The 27730-nt window shown below is 38.2% G+C and overlaps 1 protein-coding gene across 1 annotated transcript; it reads right to left on the minus strand.

Annotated features, from left to right (window-relative positions):
* Positions 1-709: 709 nt before the first annotated feature.
* On the minus strand, positions 710-27610 carry LOC146953677 (uncharacterized). Its single transcript, XM_085742255.1, has 4 exons — positions 27398-27610; positions 19650-19734; positions 18085-19541; positions 710-1736 (listed from the first exon to the last, which is right to left on the minus strand). Exons 1-4 carry the CDS (start codon positions 27608-27610, stop codon positions 903-905), a joined length of 2589 nt encoding a protein of 862 aa, XP_085598381.1. The 3' UTR covers positions 710-902.
* Positions 27611-27730: the final 120 nt, after the last annotated feature.

Below are 27730 nucleotides of genomic sequence, written 5' to 3' on the forward strand. Positions count from 1 at the left end.
TCCTTCGGTTTTAAACTCTTTTCAAAAGATTTCAATGAAACTTGTGACTAAACGTTTTAAACATTGTAGATCTACATCGTTTCTTGAAGAAATCACACTTATACGAATGAAACTGTGAAACAGAGGAGGATTAATGGATTACCTCGTTGTAATTCGGAGATTCGAGCAAAGAAACGGTGAAAAGAGTTCTGGTGCCTTGCTTTTGCTTCCGGTAAGTGTTCTGGTTCAATCTTCGAAAATAAATCGAAGATTCTTCGTCTTCTCACTCTTCGTCTTTTTCGAACTTTTCTGATGCTTGATTCCTCTTCGTTTCCACCTCGATCCTCTTCTTCTCTTTCTGAATCCTTCGTGATCGCGTTGGATTCGTCACTATTGGTGATGAATCTACGCTAGAGTGCAGCACCGATTTTGATCTCTCGCTTTTTCTCTTCGGTACCCAGGTTGACAAGCTCAATCTCTTCCTGGTGAGGCTGGATGGCTCTTCTTTCTTGCTCAAGCAGTCGAGTGATATCATATGGTACCTCTTCATCATCATCCCCATCTTCAGCTTCATATACAGGGAATTCAAAATTTGGAGGAACCGTAGGGTCACCGTGTTCAACGGGTTTATTATGGTTCAATCTGCATAATATGATTGGGATGATTTTAGAAAAATGTTTTTCATGCAGATTTTTGAAATTAATAAGAAAATACAGATGTTTTGGTTTTTTCTGGCATTACCATTATTTCCAAGAAAAAGGCACTAAAAAGTAAAAAAACAAAGAGTCGTGGAAAAAACGACAATTTTTATTAATAACGGCAATGCCGAAACAAACATGCCCTTACAAAGACATCACTTTCGCCTTGGGCAGAGCGAAAGGATTGTTATTTTGAAAACAAAAAAACATGAGCAACAAGACACATTACATGGAAGCATGCATGACTAAGGGAATATCAATGGCCTCCCAATTTCTCACGGTGCCTCCTGGTACAACAAACACAGGTACATAACTACTTTCAGCAGCATCTATAGCATTGATAAACCTAGCACTGTAGAAAGTTTCTGTTGAAACGCCTGAGGTGGGGGAGAACCCAAGGCCCTCTTTGCGCTTATTCTCCAAAATATGTATCACTTTGCCCCAGCCAGCAGCTTGCCCTTCTTGAACAGCCCTCTGGGCGTCTTTCAATGAGGTCATAGTAGCACTAGCTCTTCGAGGCTCCGCACCTTCAACAGTCAATCCTTGAAATGACGTCCCTTCAGCGGACCCTGCTTCAACACAAGAGAAAGATGACACTTGGCTAACCAGATACGCTTCTTCACCATGCACAGTGACAAGCTTACCATTCCTCACAAACTTGAGCTTTTGATGCAGAGTGGCAGTTACTGCCCCAGCGTCGTAAATCCACGGTCTTCCGAGGAGACAACTGTAAGAAGCATTGATGTCCATGACCTGGAAAGTGATCTGGAATGTCTCAGGACCAATGGTAATTGGTAGATCTACCTCCCCAAGAACATCTTTACGAGATCCATCAAACGCCTTAACCAAGTAGCTACTTCCCCTTAGAAAGAGTCCATGATGACTTAACTGTCTTAGTGTAGACTCAGGCATTACGTTCAAGGATGATCCAGTGTCCACCAACACATTGGATAGCATATCAGACTTACAGTGCACCGATATATGTAAAGCTAAGTTGTGGTGTTTCCCTGCTTCGGGGAGTTCATCATCACCAAACCACAAGTTATTACAAGCAGTAATGTGTTGGAACAAAATGTGTTTAACAATGAACCTTAAAGAGTTTTGATGATAACAAGGTATTAAAAATTGTAAATTGGACTAGCTAATATTTGTTCAAGTGTACAGGACCATAATTATAAAGTTACATCATCATTGGTTCTGAATGAGCAAATAAAGAGCAAAGGAAACAACAGAAATTTGAAGCTTGGATGCTCCTGAAGGCAACTTGTTACTGAAGAGAAAAAGCGCTCCTGAAGTTAAGTCGCTTCTAAAAGAAAGATTAGTGCTCCTGAAGAATAGTGGTCCTAAAGACAAGAGGTCCAGAAGCCACATTATCAGAAGCTGTATCATCAGAAGCTGCACCATCAGAAGCTGCAGAAGCTGCCTCATCATAAGCCATTTCACCAGATGCTGAATATCAACTGGATTTGCAAAGAATCAAGAATTGAAGAATTATCAATGCAAAAGCTGTCTATTGGATTCGAAAACACAAACAAAGGATTAGTGGAATTTTGCAACGGTCATTTCAAAGATGTTTGAAGGCTTGTGCTTGCAATTTGGACGAAAGTGTTGACATTGTACTTTGTACGAATTGTACAACCACGTTCTCCACTACTCTGTTTTGTGTCCACGCTACAGGACAAGGAAACAGCTCCAGAATACGGTTTCGCCTGCATATATGTTCCTTTGGATAAGGAATGGATTTCAAATTTGTTCTTCATAGGACAACAACCAAATCAGGCAATATATCATTGGTGAAAGATCAAGCTTCAACAACGACTCTTTGGTGTGCTGGCAATTTCACAACGTCTCTTTCACACCTCTATATAAAGGAGTGAAGACCTAGAGATTTGGTAATGCAAGAACGCTGAACGAAAAGACTCACAAGATTTTTATAAGTGCCAAACCTCTGCTGAAATTGTTCTGCATTCACTAAGAATTTCTGTGTCTCAAAGTCATATCTTAGAAATTCTTAAGTCCATTGAGTCTGTATCTGATTTGTATTGTGAGCAACCCTGATTGTATATCAAGTGTTCAAACTTAAACAATTTTCTGTGTAATTTTGTTTAGTTAGGAAGTCTCTTGCAGTTGTGCTTGAGCAGGAAGTCTCTTGATTGTGTTCTTGAGCAAAGGAAGTCTCTTGCTTGTGTGCTTGAGCATTGGAAGTCTCTTGCTTGTGTGCTTGAGCATTTGTAATCAGATATTACTCATAGTGAACTCTCCTTGGAAGTGCAAGGGGGACAGGACTACTTCCGGTTTGTGGAAGGAACCTGTATAATTGCTTTGTGTCTTTCTTCTTCTCTCTCTGTTTTTTCCGCTGCATATAGATTCTGATAATCACTTCAGAAGCTGTCTCACTTAGCTTCTGATCAGTGTGTTCAGTTTTTAGGAGAAACGAAGAATTTTCCAAAACACAATTCAACCCCCCCTTCTTGTGTTTTTCTCACCTTCAATTGGTATCAGAGCCCTGGTCTGTTGTGTCTCACTTAACCGTGTAACAATCAAAGATCTGAGAAAAACATGTCTACTCCTCCTCCTACTGGTTCTGGTGATACTACCTATAAGAATGTCTCACATGATTATAGTGATAGTAAGAAATCCAGTGTTGGAAAAGTTCCAAAGTTCAATGGAGATGCTGAAGAGTTCTCTTGGTGGAAGACCAACTTTTACAGTTACATCATGAGCCTAGATGAAGAATTATGGGATATTCTGGAAGATGGTGTTGGTGACTTAGTCCTTGATGAAGAAGGAGCTGCTGTGGATAGAAAGAAACATACTCCTGAACTGAGGAAACTCTACAAGAAGCATCATATTATCAGAGGAGCTCTTGTCACTGCTATACCCAAAACAGAGTACATGAAGATGAGTGACAAATCCACTGCTAAAGCTATGTTTGCTTCACTCTGTTCTAACTACGAAGGGAGCAAGAAGGTCAAAGAAGCTAAAGCTCTTATGCTTGTACATCAGTACGAGTTATTCAAGATGAAGGATGATGAAACTATTGAGGAGATGTACTCAAAGTTTCAAACCTTAGTCTCTGGGCTACAAATTCTGAAGAAGAGCTATGTTGCTTCTGACCATGTAAGCAAGATTCTCAGAAGCTTACCTGCAAGATGGAGACCAAAGGTGACTGCCATTGAGGAAGCTAAAGATTTAAACACTTTAAGTGTCGAAGATCTTGTTAGTTCCCTCAAAGTTCATGAGCTAAGTCTTAATGAACATGAGTCTACTAAGAAGAGTAAATCAATAGCTCTTCCATCTAAAGGCAAGTCATCAAAGGCGCTCAAAGTGGTTGAATCTGAAGAGGAAGATCAATCAAGTTCAGATTCTGAACCAGATCCTGCTGAGATGGCTATGCTCTCAAGCAGACTTCAGTATCTGGCCAAGAAGAACAGAAAGTTTCAAGCCAGAAAGGGTAACTTCAGAAGCTCAAGGAAAGAAGATCAGAAGGGATGCTTCAACTGTAAGAAGCCTGGACACTTCATTGCTGAATGCCCTGATCTTCAGAAAGAGAAATCAAAGGACAAGTCAAAGAAATCAACGTTCAAACCAAGCAAATACAAGAAGCAGATTAAGCAGAGTTTAATGGCAACCTGGGATGATTTAGGAAGTGAATCTGGATCTGACAAAGAGGAAGCTGATGAAGATGCAAAGGTAGCTGTTGGGTTGGTAGCAACAGCAACTTCAGAAGCTGGACCAGATTCAGACTCAGAAGATGAAAATGAGGTATTTTCCAAAATTCCCAGAAATGAACTTGTTGAGTCACTTAAAGAACTTCTTACACACTTTGAAGTAAGAACCAATGAGTTGAAAGATTTAAAAGAAAAATATGCTGATTTGGTACAACAGCAAAAATCAACTCTATTGGATCTGAAAGCTTCTGAACAAGGACTTAGGGGCTTTGACTTTATGTGTAAAACATATGAAGATCAGCTCAGGTTCTTATGTCAGAAGCTACAAGAAAAGTGTAATGAAAAACCTTTAAGTAACCATGAAATTGCTCTTGAAGATTTTATTATATCTGGTATTGACAGAAGCAGAGTGGCTTCTATGATTTATAGCATTTACAAGAACAATGGCAGAGGAATTGGTTTTCCAGAAGTGAAACTTGAGAAAACCAGTCTAAAATCTTGTTGTGAATGCATCAAGGAAGGTCTGAAAACCTTCTTTGTACCTGAAGGCGCTGAGTTGGAAACTGTAGTTCAATCAGAACCTGAAGCTTCTGGTTCTAAGGCTAAGATTACCTCAAGGCCAAAGAACTCTAAGTCAAAGGCTATGATCAAATCTGATTCCAAGACTTCAAAGGTTAGGATCCTAAAAAGATCAGAACCTATTCCTCAGAGTCTGGTGAAACCAAAACCAGAGGTTCTGAAGTCTAAGTTTCAGAAGAAGACAGTTACTGCTTCTGAAGTACCAAAACCTAAGGTGATGGTTAATCAGAAGCAATCCAACTCACATCGCAAGGTACAAGAAGAGAAGAGTAAAGCCTTAAGTACTAACCTTCCAGGACCCATAGGACAATGGGTACCTAAATCTAAAAATGTCAATAATGCAGGTATGTCTAAGAGCAGCGCCAAAGCAAAAATCATGGTACCTAGACAACGGTTGCTCAAGACACATGACAGGAGAGAAGTCCATGTTCCTCAGCCTAACCATGAAAGAGGGAGGAAATGTGAAGTTTGGAGGCAACCAGTCAGGCAAGATCATAGGTACAGGAACTATTGGTAATTCCTCTACCTCAATTAATAATGTATGGTTGGTAGATGGTCTTGAACATAACCTTTTGAGCATTAGTCAATTTTGTGATAATGGTTATGATGTGCTTTTTGAGAAAACCAACTGTACAGTAATCAACAAGGAAGACAAATCCATTGTATTCAAGGGAAAGAGAGTTGACAATGTCTATAAAATCAATTTTTCTGAACTGGCTGATCAGAAGGTGATCTGCCTTCTATCAGTGAATGATAAGAAATGGATGTGGCACAGAAGGTTGGGACATGCTAACTGGAGGTTAATCTCTAAGCTTAGTAAGTTACAACTTGTCAAAGGGCTACCAGACATTGACTATCATTCAGATGCACTCTGTGGTGCATGTCAGAGAGGAAAAATTGTGAAATTATCTTTTAAATCCAAAGACATTGTTTCAACCTCAAGACCCTTGGAACTACTCCATATTGATTTATTTGGACCAGTGAGTACTGCATCCTTATATGGAAGTAAATATGGATTAGTCATTGTTGATGATTACAGCAGATGGACTTGGGTGAAATTCATAAAGAGTAAAGATGTTGCATGTGATGTATTTAGTAACTTCTGCACACAAATTCAAACTGAAAAAGAGTCAAAAATTTTGAAAATCAGAAGTGATCATGGAGGAGAATTTGAAAATGAGCCATTTGAAGCTTTTTGTGAAAAACATGGAATCATCCATGAATTCTCTTCTCCTAGAACTCCACAACAAAATGGGGTTGTAGAGAGAAAGAATAGAACTTTACAAGAAATGGCCAGAACCATGATCCATGAAAACAATTTGGCTAAACATTTTTGGGCAGAAGTAGTGAATACAACATGCTATGTTCAAAACAGGATCTTTATCAGACCTATTTTGGAGAAAACTGCATATGAACTCTTTAAAGGAAGAAAACCCAATATCTCTTACTTTCATCAATTTGGATGTACATGTTACATTCTGAACAACAAGCTCTACCTAAAGAAATTTGATGCCAAGGCCCAAAGAGGAATCTTTTTAGGTTACTCTGAAAGGTCAAAGGCATACAGAGTGTATAATTCAGAAACACTCTGTGTTGAAGAATCTATGCACGTTAAATTTGATGACAAGGAGCTTGAAGATAAAACTTCAAAGCAAGATGAAAGTTTTGCAGAGATACAGGTTCCTGAAGCTACTCCAGAACCTGATCAGATAGCTGAGTCTGAAGATAGTCCAGAAGCTGAACCCACATCAGAAGCGCAAGATGAAGCTGCTTCTGATGAAGCACAAGATGGCTCACATCAAGCAGATCCTCCCAGAAACACATTCAAACACAAGTCTTCACATCCTGAGGAGCTAATCATTGGAAACAAAGATAGTCCAAGAAGAACAAGATCACATTTCAGACAAGTAGAGTCAATGATTGGACTAATCTCAATGATTGAACCTACAACAGTTGATGAAGCACTTTCAGATGATGGATGGATCCTAGCTATGCAAGAAGAGTTGAATCAATTTCAAAGAAATGATGTGTGGGATCTGGTACCCAAACCTCAGCACAAGAACATTATTGGAACAAAATGGGTATTCAGAAACAAGCTGAATGAGCAAGATGAAGTAACTAGAAACAAAGCCAGGCTTGTTGCACAAGGGTATAGTCAACAAGAAGGCATTGATTACACTGAAACGTTTGCTCCAGTTGCAAGATTGGAAGCAATCAGGTTACTTCTTTCCTATGCAGTTAATCATGGCATAACATTATATCAGATGGATGTCAAGAGTGCATTTCTCAATGGTGTCATAGAAGAAGAAGTGTATGTCAAGCAACCTCCTGGATTTGAGGATATTAAATATCCTGACTATGTTCTTAAACTGAAGAAATCACTATATGGCTTGAAACAAGCTCCCAGAGCTTGGTATGATAGACTAAGTAATTTCTTAATCAAAAATGATTTTAAAAGAGGACAGGTTGATACAACACTCTTCAGAAGGACCCTTGGAAAAGATATTCTTGTTGTGCAAATATATGTTGATGATATAATATTTGGTTCTACTAATGCATCTCTTTGCAAGGAATTTTCTGAGTTAATGCAGGATGAATTTGAAATGAGCATGATGGGAGAGCTGAAGTTCTTCCTTGGCATTCAAATCAATCAATGCAAAGATGGAGTCTATGTTCATCAATCAAAGTACACAAAGGAGCTTCTGAAGAAGTTCAATCTTGAAGATTGTAAAGTGATGAACACTCCAATGCACCCTACGTGCACCTTAAGCAAAGAAGATGAAGGAGCTAAAGTAGATCAGAAGCTGTATAGAGGTATGATTGGTTCTTTGTTATACCTCAATGCATCTAGGCCAGATATTTTATTCAGTGTATGCTTGTGTGCAAGATTCCAATCAGATCCTAGAGAATCTCATATGACTGCTGTCAAGAGAATCTTCAGGTATTTGAAAGGAACAACTAATCTTGGACTCCTTTATAGGAAATCCTTAGATTATAAGCTAATTGGATTCTGTGATGCTGATTATGCTGGTGATAGGATTGAAAGAAAGTCAACCAGTGGCAATTGTCAATTTCTGGGTGATAATCTTATATCCTGGGCTAGCAAAAGACAAACAACTATTGCTATGTCTACAGCAGAAGCAGAATACATTTCAGCTGCAAGTTGTTGTACACAACTACTTTGGATGAAACATCAGTTGGAAGACTATCAGATAACTGCTAACAGTATTCCTATTTATTGTGATAATACTGCTGCTATTTGTTTGTCTAAAAATCCAATTTTGCATTCTAGAGCTAAGCACATTGAGATCAAACACCATTTTATCAGAGATTATGTTCAAAAAGGAATTTTAGATATACAATTCATTGATACTGAAAATCAATGGGCTGATATATTTACTAAGCCTTTAACTGTTGAAAGATTTGATTTTATAAAGAAAAATTTGAACATGCACTACGTGTCTGATTAGATGTTTGCTTGCTCCTGAATAGGATTTTAGGTTCTGAAGTTAGTTCAGAAGCAGTAGTCCATCAGAAGCTCTTTATTGAGGTTCTGAGGAAAACTCGCTTCTGATGATGACGTCAGCATCTGAAGTCCAGAAGCTGGATTTATTGCTTTCGAATAGCTGAATTAGTGGAAACGTTGGGAGTTACTTTTTAAAGTAACTTCTGGCCCACTAACTTGGTAGTTACTCTGTGAACTTCTTACGTGGCCTGTATGTATTGGTGTATAACTAAAAGGACAATGATGATTTAATAGCTTTGAAAGTACTTTTCACGCGCCCCCAATTTTGTCATTAATGCTATGTTTGTTTGTCTTTTTTGAATTGCAATCGTTTTACTTTTAACACTTTGTCAATTCACACACTACTCACTCACAACAAACACATTTGCTTTCAAACCTCTTGCGAAGTAAGCGCATTCTCTCAACCCTAGAACCCTAAAATCTTCATCCTCTTCAAATATTCTTCAATCATCAAATGGCATCATCAAGTTCACAACGAGAAGGTTCAGTATCTACTTCACGAATGGTCCCTGAATATGACTACAGAGGAAGAAGCATGAAATTGGAAGAATGGGATTTACAAGTTCAGATAGAGAATCCTGTGGATTTTGATTCTCTGGCGTTTCATAAGTGTTGGATCAGAAGCTACTATGAAGAGCAAGGACTCATGCATTATTTCAAAATGTTGAATGGACCAACATATGAAGCTCTGGTTAGACACTTCTGGGTAAGAGCAAAATTTTACAACAAAGCGGTGATGACAGTCAATTATGCGCTATTTTTAGTGTCATTTTCATCACATTTTGGAGTTCACAAGGCAACTTAAGCAGCAAGAAAAGCAAGAAAAGCATGAAAAGATGATAAAGTGCTAAAAAGAGGAAAAATTGAAGATGCTGGAAAAACGCCAAAAACGTGTCACGATTTGCCAAAACGTGACACGATTTTACCAGACCAGAAAAACATGCTTTCGACATTGGGACAAAACGTGTCACGATTGCAAAAACGTGACACGATTTCTTCAGCTGTTTTTAAAAACGTGTCACGATTTACTTAAAACGTGACACGATTTTAGGCGAATTTCTGTGCCTATTTAAGCTGAAGTCTATTCCAAAAACAAGGGTTACGAATTCTGGAGAGAGAAAGTGCGATTTGCAGACCTGGAGACTGAAGAACGGGGCGATTTCCTCCATTCTTTACCAGTTTATGTATGTTTTAATTCTTTCATTGATTATGCTATTTGTAAACTCAATTATGAGTAGCTAAATCTCTTAGAGATTAGGTCTGAGATGATTCTTTGTAACCCTAATTGAACCATGTTGCTGTGAAACTCTATTTATTGTGAATGACAATCTAGTTTTTATTCAATTTAATTGTTCTTAATGCTTTTTATATCCTGATCAAATATAAACATGATTTAGTGAGAATGAATGACTACTGACCATAGCTTTCTACTTAGACCTATTGAATTGTTCTAATAAACATGGTTAGTCTAGGAATGGATAATCGTTTATTAGTGATATTAGGTTAACGTGCTTTAAACCTTCAAAGATTATTAGACCCCCTAAGGGATTAGGGGCTGTAGTTTAAGAAGAGGGTCCTAACTCAAGGGATTGATTAGGACTATTTTGTTAACTATCGTGGAACTAGAAAATCATTCATAAGAATAAGTGCAGTATACCAATTAGGGAAACATAGATGATTCGAAAGACCTGATCTCATCTCTCTATTATTTTCTAACCAAATCTTTATTTTATGTTATTTAATTTTATGCAATCAAATCTACTGCCTAGTGGCAAACCAAAAATAACTTTTACACATCCTAAATATTTACTTTATTGCTGAATTGAGATTAACACAGTCCTCGTGGGATCGATATTTTACTACTTCGATAGTATTTGGTGCACTTGCCAAACCTCTATCAAGTTTTTGGCGCCGTTGCCGGGGACTGTTGAGTCATTTCAATTTGGTAATTACGTTATTATTTAGGATTTCTGTCTTTTATATTTTTGTATATATATATTAAAAAAAAAAATATTATGCTCTTTATTTTCTTCTCATACTGTGCTACTAAAAAGTTTATCCAAGTTTTGCAGCTATGATAGACAGGTTACGCCTCTATGACACAAAAGAGATTTGGTCCTTGCAGTATGAAAAGTATATGCTATCTTTGAAGATAAAATATTTGGACTCGATATTAAATTTGAGAAGTGGTCATTATGAGGCGAATCAACCAGGTAGTGATGGTGAAGGGAAGAAAGAGGTGATCAACATCGATTACAATACTCAACTTCAGAATATTTTAGATGATTTCTTGGTGTCAAATCAAGTTTCATTTGAGAAGTTTGATCTTAAGTGTGGTGATCTTGTTGAGAAAGCATATGAGTCTCAGAGGAAATTGGTTCAGATGGAGATTGAGTGTCACAAGGTTGTGATGGAAGAAAATCCAAAAGTAAGGAGTGCTGACATTTTCCTGAAGTCTGAACAAATAGCGGTTAAGGAAATCACTCGTGTGCAAATGGATGCATGTCCTTCTCTAAGGTGGGAGAGCTTAAATTCCAAAGGTTTAACTGTGAGCGCATGGGAGCATCTACTTCTTTGTTACAAATTCATGGAATTCCTACCAAACAAGAGGAAGAAGAAGGATGATGTGTTCTTTCTGACATATTTGCCACCCTAACAGTGGTTGAAGCGTCAAGCTCAATGACGTAAAAGAAAGCGCTTGGTGGGAGGAAACCCATCCTTTTTATTATGTCTTTATTTTCAGTATTTTATTTTTATTGTTGAGTCAGACAATTGTCAGTATGTTTGAATAACTCAGTTGTATCCCCCTGTTATGTGATTGAATCTGAACTTGTTTATTATTGATGAATTTGCTTGATTGTTGACTTTTTACAGTTTAGTAACAAATGTTTGTTCAAGTGGTATTCCAAAAGTTCAAAAGGAGGAGTGACTTGTGTTTCAAAGGCGAAGTGTACGGCATTAAGGATAGGTAGTCACAACTCCCAGATATCATAACTGTAAGGATTCATGGCCAAATTTTATTTTTCCAATTTACTTATATAGAGTGTTCCATGCTTTTACATTTCTAGAACTTGCATTGTTTCTCTATTGTTGATTGATCTTTGACATTAGCACACTGAGGCAAAAGTGCTTGGTCCTGTGAGCCTTTTGAAGCCTACCCTGATTTTAATTGTTAAATTTTATCCTTTTCTTAGCCAATTTGAGCCGGTAGGATTAGAACTTTTTGTTCGGTGACAAACTACATTACAAGCTTAGAGACTTTTAGGAAATGTCCCATATTGCTTTTCTGAGTTAGGCATTGTAGAATGTTGCTAAATAATTAAGTTTGGGGTTGCTATTGGAATTTGCAACCAACTAAGTTTGGGGCTGGGGGTACTAGAGAACAAAGAACATTATCATGAAAAATACACACAAAAATGGTGTATCAAAAAAAAAAGAAAAAAAAGAATAGAATGAAAAAGGGACAAAACATTGAAAATCCGAGTAACTTTAAACTCGATTGTCCCAATAGTTACAAGTGTTCTCTAGTACCTTTGCAAGAATTGTTGTTCCATAAGGTGAATGAATGATGGATTGAATTGTGTGCTTAACTTCCGTAGGAATGCCTAACTCAAATTTTGTGTAGCCTACTTATCCAAATATTATCCCACCTTCACCTAATCCCCGTTATAACCCTTAAAGACCTCAAAGTGTGCATTGACATGGATTTTGATTGACGTTTAGAAACTTTTCAAGCGTATGGTAATATGTAGATTGCATGTCGACTGCGTGTGAACCCTTTCATATTTTTGCGTGGAGTTGTGAATTGGTGGATGCGTACAAGTCAAACTAGCTCATCTTTAGCTAGTAAGGTGTTGAACTTTTGGGTACTATCGCTTGATCAGGTAATTGTTATTTTACTGTCAATTGTCAATATTGCAAGTAGATTCCTTGAGGACAAGGAATGGTTCAAGTTTGGGGCTGTGATGACAGTCAATTATGCGCTATTTTTAGTGTCATTTTCATCACATTTTGGAGTTCACAAGGCAACTTAAGCAGCAAGAAAAGCAAGAAAAGCATGAAAAGATGATAAAGTGCTAAAAAGAGGAAAAATTGAAGATGCTGGAAAAACGCCAAAAACGTGTCACGATTTGCCAAAACGTGACACGATTTTACCAGACCAGAAAAACATGCTTTCGACATTGGGACAAAACGTGTCACGATTGCAAAAACGTGACACGATTTCTTCAGCTGTTTTTAAAAACGTGTCACGATTTACTTAAAACGTGACACGATTTTAGGCGAATTTCTGTGCCTATTTAAGCTGAAGTCTATTCCAAAAACAAGGGTTACGAATTCTGGAGAGAGAAAGTGCGATTTGCAGACCTGGAGACTGAAGAACGGGGCGATTTCCTCCATTCTTTACCAGTTTATGTATGTTTTAATTCTTTCATTGATTATGCTATTTGTAAACTCAATTATGAGTAGCTAAATCTCTTAGAGATTAGGTCTGAGATGATTCTTTGTAACCCTAATTGAACCATGTTGCTGTGAAACTCTATTTATTGTGAATGACAATCTAGTTTTTATTCAATTTAATTGTTCTTAATGCTTTTTATATCCTGATCAAATATAAACATGATTTAGTGAGAATGAATGACTACTGACCATAGCTTTCTACTTAGACCTATTGAATTGTTCTAATAAACATGGTTAGTCTAGGAATGGATAATCGTTTATTAGTGATATTAGGTTAACGTGCTTTAAACCTTCAAAGATTATTAGACCCCCTAAGGGATTAGGGGCTGTAGTTTAAGAAGAGGGTCCTAACTCAAGGGATTGATTAGGACTATTTTGTTAACTATCGTGGAACTAGAAAATCATTCATAAGAATAAGTGCAGTATACCAATTAGGGAAACATAGATGATTCGAAAGACCTGATCTCATCTCTCTATTATTTTCTAACCAAATCTTTAATTTATGTTATTTAATTTTATGCAATCAAATCTACTGCCTAGTGGCAAACCAAAAATAACTTTTACACATCCTAAATATTTACTTTATTGCTGAATTGAGATTAACACAGTCCTCGTGGGATCGATATTTTACTACTTCGATAGTATTTGGTGCACTTGCCAAACCTCTATCAAGCGGCATCCCTAGCTGAGGAAAGTCAGATGGTGTTAATGTATCCTGAATTAGAAGGGAAGACAAGAGAAGAAATGGGTCTTGTGCCGTTTGTTGAAGATGAAATCAGATCAAGTATCTGCGGTATTCCTGTAAGAATTACTCAATGGCAGATAGAAGCTGTTCTTAAGGTTGAAGCGTCTGGATATTACTCTGGAATTGATCTTTCAAGTGCTGCTGAAAAACGCATTTGGAAGAAACAAACCAACTTGGTGATATACAATTCTGAGAAGGAGAAGAAATATGCTGAATTGAGCATGGAAACTAAGATGCTTCTGAAGATTCAGAATGAGAATCTGTTTCCATGTGGTGACAGTGTGAAACCAAATTTAGCTCAGAAGGTCCTTCTCCAGCACTTCATCAAGAAGGAAAAGGTGAACGTGCCCAAATATATGTTCAAGTACCTCATAGAGTGTTTGAAACAGAGTCAGCTACTGAATAAACCCTGGGTTCCTTATGGAAGACTCTTATCGGAGATATTCTATCAAGGAGGTGTCTTGGACAGTCTCAGTAGATCTCAAGGCTTCACAGATCATCTACTTGACACAAAAACTGGGAAGTTCATTAATGCTCATACTCTCTTGAATATGAAGCTAATCAGTGAAGTCACCAAACTTCAAACTGATTTAAGTGAATCTCATGTTGTATCTGATCTTATGAGAGATTTTCCACCCATCTGCAAAAAGGATCCTATTGAAGTGCAGATGAGGTACATCAAAGATCACTATGAGGCAACCAACAAAGTCATCAGGTTGGATGAAGTACCTGAGGAAATGTTTGGTGGTACTGTGCCTCTGGCAAAAGGCAGAAGAGCTAAGAGGAAATTGTCTGCAGAAGAATACCTGGACGTTGAAAAGTCTGTTAAGAAGGCAAGAGTTGCTTCTGACAAGCTCAAGATTGGTGGTTCTTCAGTACCATCAATTGAAGAAGCTTTTGGAGACATGGATTCCAGGTTGATGATGGATGTTGGCATTACTCTTGATCAACCTGATATACCAAAGAGGAAGAGAAAGCCAGCCTTGAGGAGGACCAAGGATTTTCCTCATATCACCATGACAGCTAAAGCTGCTTCTGATGTGGAATTAAAGGACTTACAAGGGAAGAAGGAAGAAGCTGAAAAAGTCTTGGAAATTGCTGCTGAGCTACAAGAATCTGTAATTTCAGAAGCCAAGCAACTGATGCTGATGACCAGTGAGTCTGCTAAAGAGGATTCTGATCCTGAACCAGAAAAGGTAATTAATATATCATCAGATTCCGCATCCTCATCATTATCAGATTCTGATGATTCTGATGATGATATACCCTTAGCTCAACTTTTTCAAAAACCAGTAAAAAGCCAGCCAACATCAACCAAAACCAACAAAAAGCCCTCTCAGTCAACTAATTATGAACCAGTTGGTCACATAATTAATGAGAAGTTGGCTCAAATGGCTGAGCAGAGAGAAAGAGTCATTGATACTATCCTTCGCCATCACCCTCAACCTCTCAATATTCCACCTCTCAACATGGTCATACCAGAAAATGTTGAACCCACCTCAGAAAAAGCCTCTGAGACAACTTCAGAAGCAGCTGCTTCTGAAAAAGTTGTTTCAGAAACCCCCCAACAACAAACACCTGAACCACACAAATCCACAACACCACCACAATCACCAACTGAAACTGAAACCCAACCAGAACACATTGAACCCCAACCAACTCCCATGGATATTGACATTTCTCAAGTCAATATCCAAGCCTCAACCTCTACTTCACAAATTACTTCTGACCAGCCATCAACCTCAACCCAAACTCAACACTTAACCATTCCAGTTTCCAGCCCTGTTCAAGACCTTGAACTTAGTGATTCAGACCTAGAAACCCTTGAACAACCACCCACAAACATCCTGGAATCTGGATATATTAACGCTGAGCTTCTCACAATCCTTAGTCAAATGCATAATCTGGTGGATCAAAGAAGGTCAATTGATCTCACCAGTGCATATGAAGATTCCTGGGCATCTCTTCAGAACCGGGCAGCTGAGCTTATTGAAAATGTAAAGGCTAAGTGCATCAGAAGCAAGGAAGCTTCTGTCAGAAAATTAATGGAGCATCTGAAGCAGAGTCTCAGAGTAAGAAGTTCTACACTGCTCCTGGCAAACCAACCTTTCTTCTCAGAAAAGGACTACTTGACCAGAGACGCAAGGATGTGTAAGCTTCTGAAGAAACAAATGGCACAGCAGCGGCAAGAGGCTAAAGAAAGGGAACAGGCTCTTCTCCAGAGGCAACAATATCTTGAAGAACTGTTGAAGACAAAAACTGAAGAAATGGAGAAGATGAAGAAACAACAACAAACCAACCATTAGTTGCACACCTTAGTGTTATCTTTTGTTTGTTGTGTTTTAAATTTTTAGTCCTTGCTTCTGAAACCATCTTGTTTTATTTTTCTATGCTTCTGAATGCTTAAATGATTCTGACTGCTTAGCTGCTTCTGATAATTGGATATTCATGTTCATATACATTGCTCTGATTATACTCTCTCATGTTTGAGTTTTTTTCTCAAATCTTTTTGTCTTTTATGCTTATTTTTATTTCAATTCTTTTTGATAATGACAAAAGGGGGAGTATATGTGACAAGTATTTAAAGGCTCTGAGCCCCATTAATGGCATTTGAAATTTTTGAAAAACTTCTATCATTTTTTTTTACCTTATTGGTATAAGCTATGAACGAAAGAAGGAGTATCAAAATTCAAGTAAAATTAATTGAACCATTCTTCTTATCTATAAGTTAATTCTTTCAATGATTCAATTTTTTAAAGCTCTGATAATTTTATTGTGCGAAAAATGAATTTAATTAACCTGGATAGAACTTAGGGGGAGCTTACAAACCTCACCTTAAAGACTATCAGACTCAGGGGGAGTTTGAGCTTACAAACCTCAGATTCTGAGCTTACAAACCTCAGAACCTCAAAGTCAACTTGTTAATTAGATTAACAACAATTGATCAATTTTTAAATACTTCTGTTTGTCATCATCAAAAAGGGGGAGATTGTTGGAACAAAATGTGTTTAACAATGAACCTTAAAGAGTTTTGATGATAACAAGGTATTAAAAATTGTAAATTGGACTAGCTAATATTTGTTCAAGTGTACATGACCATAATTATAAAGTTACATCATCATTGGTTCTGAATGAGCAAATAAAGAGCAAAGGAAACAACAGAAATTTGAAGCTTGGACGCTCCTGAAGGCAACTTGTTACTGAAGAGAAAAAGCGCTCCTGAAGTTAAGTCGCTTCTGAAAGAAAGATTAGTGCTCCTGAAGAATAGTGGTCCTGAAGACAAGAGGTCCAGAAGCCACATTATCAGAAGCTGTATCATCAGAAGCTGCACCATCAGAAGCTGCAGAAGCTGCCTCATCAGAAGCCATTTCACCAGATGCTGAATATCAACTGGATTTGCAAAGAATCAAGAATTGAAGAATTATCAATGCAAAAGCTGTCTATTGGATTCGAAAACACAAACAAAGGATTAGTGGAATTTTGCAACGGTCATTTCAAAGGTGTTTGAAGGCTTGTGCTTGCAATTTGGACGAAAGCGTTGACATTGTACTTTGTACGAATTGTACAACCACGTTCTCCACTACTCTGTTTTGTGTCCACGCTACAGGACAAGGAAACAACTCCAGAATACGGTTTCGCCTGCATATATGTTCCTTTGGATAAGGAATGGATTTCAAATTTGTTCTTCATAGGACAATAACCAAATCAGGCAATATATCATTGGTGAAAGATCAAGCTTCAACAACGACTCTTTGGTGTGCTGGCAATTTCACAACGTCTCTTTCACACCTCTATATAAAGGAGTGAAGACCTAGAGATTTGGTAATGCAAGAACGCTGAACGAAAAGACTCACAAGATTTTTACAAGTGCCAAACCTCTGCTGAAATTGTTCTGCATTCACTAAGAATTTCTGTGTCTCAAAGTCATATCTTAGAAATTCTTAAGTCCATTGAGTCTGTATCTGATTTGTATTGTGAGCACCTCTGATTGTATATCAAGTGTTCAAACTTAAACAATTTTCTGTGTAATTTTGTTTAGTTAGGAAGTCTCTTGCAGTTGTGCTTGAGCAGGAAGTCTCTTGATTGTGTTCTTGAGCAAAGGAAGTCTCTTGCTTGTGTGCTTGAGCATTGGAAGTCTCTTGCTTGTGTGCTTGAGCATTTGTAATCAGATATTACTCATAGTGAACTCTCCTTGGAAGTGCAAGGGGGACAGGACTACTTCCGGTTTGTGGAAGGAACCTGTATAATTGCTTTGTGTCTTTCTTCTTCTCTCTCTGTTTTTTCCGCTGCATATAGATTCTGATAATCACTTCAGAAGCTGTCTCACTTAGCTTCTGATCAGTGTGTTCAGTTTTTAGGAGAAACGAAGAATTTTCCAAAACACAATTCAACCCCCCCCCCTTCTTGTGTTTTTCTCACCTTCATAATGTTACCCACGATTCCATCGAACTGATCCACAGAGACTTCATGATCAACATAAGCTTGTTCCAGTACTTTCATCAGCACTTTCCTGTGAGCTTCTGAGCTCAGGAGCAAAGACAAGATGGCTATTTTTGATGGAGTTTGCAGCAGCTGGTCTACAATCTTATAATCGCTCCCTTTGATGAGCCTCAAAATCTCGTCCAGATTAGAATCTTCAATAGACTGGCCCGACGGGCTGGCATTTTTGTCAACAGGAGGAGAAACTGGTGGAATTACTGTGGCAGCAGGTGTAACAACCTTCTTCTGGAACAAGGGTGGACGGACCCTTCCACTTCTCAGAGTTGTAGTTTCTTCAGCAATGTTACTAACCGCAGCTGGAGATACCAAAGGTACTTCTACCCCATTCTCGATCATAGTTGCACCATACTTGTAAGGGATGGCTTTAGTAGAGGTATAAGATACCGGGCCTGGTAGCTTGATCACTAAAGGTTCGACCTTCCTAGTCTGAGGTACCTTCTTGAAAGGGGAATCATGAAACACTGGCACAATCATACAAACGTCGCTGACAATCAAGTGCTTGTTATCCATTAGGCTCTGTATATCATCTTGTACCACACAACAACCCATAGAATTCTGGAGACATTCTGAACAAGAAGCATGATCATGACTAAACAAGGAAGCTTGGCAGAGTTTGACATGTAACGGCACCAGAGGAGTAGCAACATTACGGACATCTAAAGCGGGGGCTACCCAAGACATTTCCACCTCATCAAAAGCACCGACTCTTTCAAAAGCTTCAATCATGTTAACAGCCCCATGATCTGGAAGTGGGTTATCAAAGACGTGCGGGACACTATTTTCGAAAGTCAACCATCCCCTGTCCATTAGATCCTTTACAACGTACTTCAGAGCATAGCAACCTTCCACATCGTGGCCTTGAGCGCCCTGATGGAATTCACATTTGAGATCTTGCCGGAACCTGGGAGGCAATGGTGTAGGCGGAGGCTTGCGTGGCCTGGTGACACAGTGTCCTTTAGCAAGTAGAGTTGGGAGCAGATCAGCATACCGCATTGGTATTGGTGGAAAATAAGTCCTGGGCCGAGGGCCCTGTTGCTGAGCCTGTTGCTGTTGAGCAGGAGGTTGTTGTTGTACTTGATGAGCAATGGCATTAACGGGCACTGGTGGCTGACCCGGTGGCAGAGGATATTGCTGGTAGAACGGTGCGAAGAAAGGATGTTGAGAGTACTGCATGTATTGATAGGGTAGAGGTAACTGGGCAGCATTAGGAGCAATAGCAGCTGTAGACTGGTTACCGGATACCATCCCTACTTCGGATTCTTTCTTCTTGTGGTGGCCATTACCGTACTTCTTCGGTGCACTAGCTGAGGATTCACCCTTCTCGAGAACAATGATGCCTTCTCTGACAGCTTCCTCTAGACGGGTCCCCATAGTAACCATGTCGGAGAAATTGTTTGGTGCAGAGACTATCATTCTTTCCATATATTCCTTCTTCAAAGTTTTCAGGAATGTTTGTGTCAGTTCTTCCTCATCGAGCCGAGGAGAAACATGGGCAGCTGCCCCTCTCCATCTCTGAGCATATTCACGGAAGGTTTCATCTGACTTCTGAGACAAGGACTTGAGAGAATCCCTATTCGGCTTCAAGCGGGTGTTAAACTCATAATGACTTTCAAAAGCAGCAGCAAGTTCTTCAAAAGTATGGATATTGTCTTTGCTCAAAAAAGTGTACCAGTCTGCCGCATCTTCTGTCAGGCTGTCCTGGAAGCAGTGGATCATCAGTCCATCATTTTCTGCGTAATTGGCCATCTTCCGGACGTACCGAATGATATGGCTATTGATGAGTCATTAATTAGTCTATTTTATTGCATTATTTAGTTTAGTTTAGTTTTATTTAGATTTGATTTTATTTTATTGCATATTTATTTCCTTTTTGAATATTTTACTTTAAATTGCTTTTTATTTTATTTTAGGAACGAATATATGGTGGAAGGTGCCTTGGAGCAAAAGAAAGAGGACTGGAGCAAATACAGTACAAGAATACGAAGATACGAGACAAAAATATGTCTCTACCAAGTCAGAAGCTTGGCACGACCCGTGCCAACATGTGGCACGGCCGTGCCACCCTCCAGGATACTCTTTTGCTGCTTTTCTTCAAGCCCAAGTTACTCTGTTGTAGTTTTACTGCTTTGCCCTTATAGTTGCTTAGATTTTAAGTCAATTGTAAAGCTATAAATAGAGTATCACTCCATCATAAACATTCATCTTTTGTTCTTGGAATAAAAGTTCACTTTTATATTATTGTTCTTTTACTTTATTGTTATTGTTTTCTCTCTTCTTCCCCCATGTCTACAATGAACGTTAGTGAGTAGACTTCTTTGTCTTGGGATTGTTGGATAAGTCTAATGACGTAATCCGGATCAAGCCAAGCCTTAAACCCTAATTATTTGTTACCTTAATTCCTAATCTAAATTCACCGTTTTAACATGAATTAATTATTATCAAACTGTGGAAGCGAACGCGGAGGGTTTGATAATGGTTAATTCATCATCACAGATATCAATTCATAAAGCGAACGCGGAGCTTTGATATCCGAACAAGTGAATTTAGACAAGGTTTGCGAAACATGAGAATAGTCTAGCAAACCTTGGGACACATAAAGTTTCGATCTTCAAGGGTCCCAAAGGCAATCACCCATGAGAATAGGTGTGGTTGTTGGAGGGATACACTCACTGACTTCGAGAGAAGCTGTGATATGCTAAAGAGAAACTTGTCCTTAGAAATTAAGATTAACACATAATTATAAGTTTAAGGCTTGCTTGTGAAAAGATTCGTTGTTATGATGAACCAATAATCCCAAGGCTCTTTTATTATTATTATTGTTATTTACCTTCAGCAACTAAACCTCCCTTTTTATAATCTTTCTTCTTTTCTAATCATTCTCTAAAAAGTTAATCGAATTCATAACTCCCTAGCGGAACGATACTCTTTTACTACTATTACTTCGATAGACCGTGCACTTGCGGTTTGGCCTATCAAGTTTTTGGCGCCGTTGCCAGGGAGTTATTGCAATTTGATTATTTTTTTTTTAACGATTAGACTAAAAAAAAAAAAATCTTTTTCGTTATTTTATTTTATTGTTTTTATTTTTATATTTCTTTCTTAAAAAAAAATCTTTATTTGATTCTATTTTATTATTTTCTTTTTATATTTGTTTCTAAAAAAAAGTTATTATAAAAAAAAAATACATATATATATATATATATATATATATATATATATATATATATATATTTCCTTTTTCTTTTCCTCTCTCTCTTTCTCTCTCTCTCTCTCTCTCTCTCTCTCTCTCTCTCTCTTTCTCTTTTTCTATTCTATCTCTAACTGTTTTGACTTCATGCATGGCTCAAAACCTTTATCAATGGACCTTTTCTCCCCTTTCACCACCTTGTAAAGCTTATGAAATTTTTGGTCACACTGGTGTTGAATGTCAACTAGGTAGTGTTGTTAGAAGTCCCGAGCAGGTAAACTATGGGTTTAGGAATAGTCAAAAAAATTTTCAAACCCCTCAAAATCTTTTTGGACAACAAACATCACCATCCGGTTTTGCAAACAACCAAAGAGTCTCTCAAAAATCCGACTTGGAACTTTTGATAGAAAATTTCGAATTAGATAACATTAGGCATAACCAAGAGTTTAAAGTCAAAGCTGGAATTTTGAATGACTCTCTCAATAGGCTTTCCGCAAATGTGGATTCTCTTTTCTACTCACAACAAAATGCTTGAGACTCAAATCCCTCAAGTAGCCCAACAAGTAACCTCTTCCCCACAACCCTCCGGAGTCTTCCCGAGTCAAACTGAAACCAACCCCAAAAGCCCAATAAATGCTATTACACCTAGGGATGGTAAGCAATTAGAAGACCCCGTTGTGGAAACCAAGAAAATTGAGGTTGAGGTAGAGAGTGAAAAGCCACAAAGTGAGAAAGTTGTAGTAGAAAGTGGAAAGCCTCACATATCACCACTATATGAGCCAAAAATTCATTTCCCACAAGGGTTTGATGAGTCCAAGTTAGATGAGCAGTTTAGGAAATCTATTTCAATCATTCAAAGCAAATTGTAATCTAAACTTAAGGATCCCGAGAGTTTTTCCATACCATATGTCATAGGATCCAAGACTATAGAAAGAACAACATGTGATTTGGGGGAGAATATTAGTTTGATGCCATTGTCCCTTAGTGAGAGATTAGGTATCGGATAGAGAAACCTTTTGATCGTCAAGCTAATGACTTTAAACGAGCGCTTCGTGGGAGGCAACCCACGCATTTAATTGCTTTTGTTTTGTTTGTTTTTTTTTTGTTTTAAGTTGTTTTGTAGGTAATTGTCCAAGTATGATTCAAGAAAAGTTGAAAATTTTGAAGCCCCTGTGTCCAGAAGGTAGGCACGGCCCGTGCTAAGGTTGGCACGGCCGTGCCAAGTTTTTAAAGAAAAAAAAGGAGTCATGAAGTCAGAATGTTGGCACGGCCCGTGCCAAGGTTGGCACGGCCGTGGCCAATTCCTACACCTCTATAACTTAAATTTTTCTCTTCTTCTCCATTCATTCTCCAACACAAACCTCTCTCTACCTTCAAATTCTCTCTAAAACCTCCATAACCATCCATCTTCAAACCTCCATATCTTCATCAAAACTCCACCAAATCAACTCAATTCTTTCACCAATCAATCACAAACTTCACCTCAAACAAAAACCACCAATCAAAAACATCTTTCATCCATCCAAAACTATAATTCACCAAAACCCTAATCTTTCAAAACCTAACCTAAACACCACAAAACATTAACCAATCTCCACGTCCAAACCCTAAACCTTCCAACCAATTCCAACAAGGGTCAATGGCTTCAAGAAGAAGTGGTAAGGAACCAGCAAGCTCTAAAGGAGGACCTCCCCCAAAGAAGCAAGCACAAGTGAAGAATCATGGAATCAAGTTCAAGGACAACAAGCAAAGGGACAGGTATAAAATTCTAATTTCTAAAACCTTGCATCCCACTAGATATCCTGCTTCTCATGATTTGGATGAACTAGAGCTTAGAGATGATGTTTATAGGCTAATGGGTAGATTAGGCTGGACTGATATGTTAACACCTATGCGGGGTTATGAGAATTTCACTTATGAATTTTTAAGCTCAATTGTTTTCACTAAAGATAAGCTGAATTTTGATAACCCTAACCATAGAGTTGTTTTCCGGTTGATGAATATTGATTATAATATGTCACTTCAGCACTTTTGTGAGGCCTTAGGTTTTGCAAATGAAGGGTATATTCATGATTCTTGTGATCCTAGCCTAAAACCGGTTAACTATGACCCAGCCGTCTTTTGGGAACGTATCACCGGCCTTAGCTCCTTTGTCACTAGAGCCAATAAAGCTATCAACATTCACAACCCCGTACTTAGGTACCTTCAAAGGGTAATGACTTGCACTATTTGGGGTAGAACCAAGCTAGGAAACACTAGAACCGATGAGCTGTTCATGTTATGGGTAATGCTCTACAACCACCCGGTCAACACTTGCTTTTATTTGATTAATTACCTAGACTTTGTCGGTACTAGACCGACCGGTAAAGGAGATATAGTAGTGGTGGCATCATTACAAACATAGCTAGGCATTTTGGCATTGGTGAGGATGAGGGGATCAAACAAATTGAGGGAAACAATAGACTTAACATGGACACCGTCATTTCTATAAATTTCATCAAACCTCGTCCACCACTCCATCACCAACTCAAAGCTTAATATGCCTATTATGTTTTTACTTCCTAACCCATCTCGGACTACCACCGAGGTGGAAGCAAATTTGTTGTATGTTGATGATGTGCAGGTTCTTAGTGAGCAAGATGATGATGAGGGAGGCGATGCTAACTTGCACTATGATGTGGGAGAAGGTGCTAACTTGCACCAAGAGGAAGAATATCATGGCCATGAAGCAGGTGAGTTTAATGAAAACCAAAGATGGGCATGAATGCATAATAAAGTAGAAAAGAGGTAGGAATGATGAGGATTAATGAACTATTTGTGTTGTGGGCTATGCTTTATAACCATCATATTAACATTTGCTATTATTTGCTTGATTATCTTGTTTCAATTGTTAAAAAGAAACTGAATGATAAGGGTGATATAATGGTAGGTGGAATCATCACTTTTCTTGCTAGGAAGTTTGGGGTGAGTGTGAATCAAGGGATCAAGAGGATAGAGGGGAACTATTATCTAGACTTATATACTATTTTGTCCTTCCTTAGAACCCATGACCCTACTCACAATTACCAATATGAATGGAGAATTTGTTTGATTATTCTATCTAATTCGGACATAACTAATCCGGAGGTGGTGGAAAATTTGCTTTATGTTGGTATTAACCCACAGGTACATAATGACGGTGATGATGATGGTAATGAAGAGGAGGTAGGTGCAAACTTGCACCATGAACAAAAAGCCGGTGGAAGCTGTAATGATGAACGGCGGACATAAATGCAAACCAAAGTTCAGAGAATAAGCACCGAGCAACAAAAATAAGGTGTTGAAAGGAACAATGTCCAAAGGAGCAATCGAATAAATGAAGAAAACAATCAAATGCTCCAAAACATGATGCAACACCTTCACCTCCAAAGTCCATTATGGACTTCAATAAAATTGTGAGCTTTCCTCTTCCTCTACTCTTCTTCTTCTACTTCTACTTCTTCTACTTCTTCTTCTTCTTCTACTTCTTCTTCTTCTACTTCTTCTTTTATTTTTCTTTTTGAATCATTGAGTACAATGCTTCCCCTAAGTGGGGGGGGGCGGGGGGGGGGGGGGGGGGGGCTAATAAAGTGTCGAGAGTCGTAGTGTCCAAACTCCCTTGAACTTTATTCTATTGTTTTGTTTTTATAGCGAAAGGCATGATTAGTAGCTTGTTTTTAATGTAAAATTTGGCATAAACTTTTTTGTTTTGTCTCTTCTTTAAAGGTTGTTTCTTGTACATGAAAGTAGTTTCTTGTGTTTCTTATGTTCTTGCTATACCCATATCATGTTTTATTGTGAATTCTCCAATGAGAAAAGCACCCGGTTGCAATCCTTGAGTAAATGTATGAATAGGTATTTTAAGGAACACGTTCTAGCTTTAGTGTTAACTTAGACCCTTTAAAGTCTTAAGAGTAAAAGTAATATAAGTTTGTGTGGGAAAATTAAATAAATTGTTCTTAATTGTTATATTCTTCTTAATTTGTTAATGATAAATGGGGCGGGAGAATGGCACCAACATGTGGGGGAAAGGACAATTACATCCTAACTTCCTAATTGTGGTGGTGACTCCCTAATTTGAACTTAAAGTGAAACTAATTCATCAATGCTAGGGGGAAAGGACAATTACATCCGAGAAGACTTCCTACGCGGAGATGAAACAAATAAATAAATTTTGCAGCACCACTTAGGGTGATTTTGAATCTAGGGGGAAAGGACAATTACATCCGAGAAGACTTCCTATGAGGATAGATAGCCCCTAAGCATCTGCAGCCCCTTGTGCTTAATTGTTAATCTAATTTAATTTTAACTTAAACTCCCATCACTCTTATATGAAATGAAGAAAGGACTTTTCTCGGTTACTTTAGCATTAAGGATAGAACCTATTCCTCATAATATATGTCTTATACAAGAGCAAGAAAAGGGTTGGACTGCACACACACACACTCACTTGAGACTTGATGTTGGGTAGAATAGGTTCATGAGAAATGTTTGAAACTGTAATTAGTGTACTTGAAGCAAAACCTTTCTTTTGAGACATGTGTTCTTAATATTGCCATGATTAATCTTTTGTTGCTACCATGTCTATTGCCTTTTGCTTGAGGACAAACAAAGATTCAAGTGTGGGGGAGTTTGATGAGTCATTAATTAGTCTATTTTATTGCATTATTTAGTTTAGTTTTATTTAGATTTGATTTTATTTTATTGCATATTTATTTCCTTTTTGAATATTTTACTTTAAATTGCTTTTTATTTTATTTTAGGAACGAATATATGGTGGAAGGTGCCTTGGAGCAAAAGAAAGAGGACTGGAGCAAATACAGTACAAGAATACGAAGATACGAGACAAAAATATGTCTCTACCAAGTCAGAAGCTTGGCACGGCCCGTGCCAACATGTGGCACGGCCGTGCCACCCTCTAGGATACTCTTTTGCTGCTTTTCTTCAAGCCCAAGTTACTCTGTTGTAGTTTTACTGCTTTGCCCTTATAGTTGCTTAGATTTTAAGTCAATTGTAAAGCTATAAATAGAGTAGCACTCCATCATAAACATTCATCTTTTGTTCTTGGAATAAAAGTTCACTTTTATGTTATTGTTCTTTTACTTTATTGTTATTGTTTTCTCTCTTCTTCCCCCATGTCTACAATGAACGTTAGTGAGTAGACTTCTTTGTCTTGGGATTGTTGGATAAGTCTAATGACGTAATCCGGATCAAGCCAAGCCTTAAACCCTAATTATTTGTTACCTTAATTCCTAATCTAAATTCACCGTTTTAACATGAATTAATTATTATCAAACTGTGGAAGCGAACGCGGATGGTTTGATAATGGTTATTTCATCATCACAGATATCAATTCATGAAGCGAACGCGGAGCTTTGATATCCAAACAAGTGAATTTAGACAAGGTTTGCGAAACATGAGAATAGTCTAGCAAACCTTGGGACACATAAAGTTTCGATCTTCAAGGGTCCCAAAGGCAATCACCCATGAGAATAGGTGTGGTTGTTGGAGGGATACACTCACTGACTTCGAGAGAAGCTGTGATATGCTAAAGAGAAACTTGTCCTTAGAAATTAAGATTAACGCATAATTATAAGTTTAAGGCTTGCTTGTGAAAAGATTCGTTGTTATGATGAACCAATAATCCCAAGGCTCTTTTATTATTATTATTATTATTGTTATTTACCTTCAGCAACTAAACCTCCCTTTTTATAATCTTTCTTCTTTTCTAATCATTCTCTAAAAAGTTAATCGAATTCATAACTCCCTAGCGGAATGATACTTTTTTACTACTATTACTTCGATAGATCGTGAACTTGCGGTTTGGCCTATCTTGTTTTAGGAACCGTGCACTTGTGTGGACGAAGATCCATTGTACTTGTCGAAATCTGGCATTTTGAACTTCTTAGGAATCTCAAGTCGGGATACAAGGCATAGATCACGATCCTTGGCAGATACACCGTTCCCACGGCTAGCTTTGACTTCACGGAGCTCTCCAGCTAGCTCTCTCAGTTGTTCTTTCATAGCCTCTATTACAGGGTCCTGTCCACGTGGAGTGTCAACATCGATCACCTGATGCACAGTGTGTACAACAGGTTCGGTAGCAATAGTAGTCACTTGAGGCATAGAGGTGGTTGTAGGAATAAGAGTTGTTGTAGGAATCTGTCCTTGATTGGCAACACCAGAGATACCGGCTGCAGTATTGGGAGCATAGAAAGCTGAGAGTCCATAAGGACGCCCGTTGGGCATAATAAAACGAGCATCAAAAGCCCCAGTAGACAGTGGGATAGATGGGATCCCTTCAGTAGAAACTGGAACAGATGTGGCTAGTTGTTCTTGTGCAGCCATCAGAGTAGACATAGTGTCATG

Source organism: Medicago sativa, chromosome 1 (genome assembly GCF_051527215.1).
Source record: "Medicago sativa cultivar Bolivia chromosome 1, Bolivia_mono, whole genome shotgun sequence".
Lineage (NCBI taxonomy): Eukaryota > Viridiplantae > Streptophyta > Magnoliopsida > Fabales > Fabaceae > Medicago > Medicago sativa.

Excerpts from the sequence above, each read along its gene's own strand:
- LOC146953677 (XM_085742255.1), bottom strand. The coding sequence starts at position 27,610 with ATGCCCAACGGGCGTCCTTATGGACTCTCAGCTTTCTATGCTCCCAAT. Across the intron at positions 19,735-27,397 it reads CTCCACGTGGACAGGACCCT|CCGAATAGGGATTCTCTCAA; the intron begins GTAATAGAGGCT and ends ACCCGCTTGAAG. Across the intron at positions 19,542-19,649 it reads GAGATGGAGAGGGGCAGCTG|CCGACATGGTTACTATGGGG; the intron begins CCCATGTTTCTC and ends CAAACAATTTCT.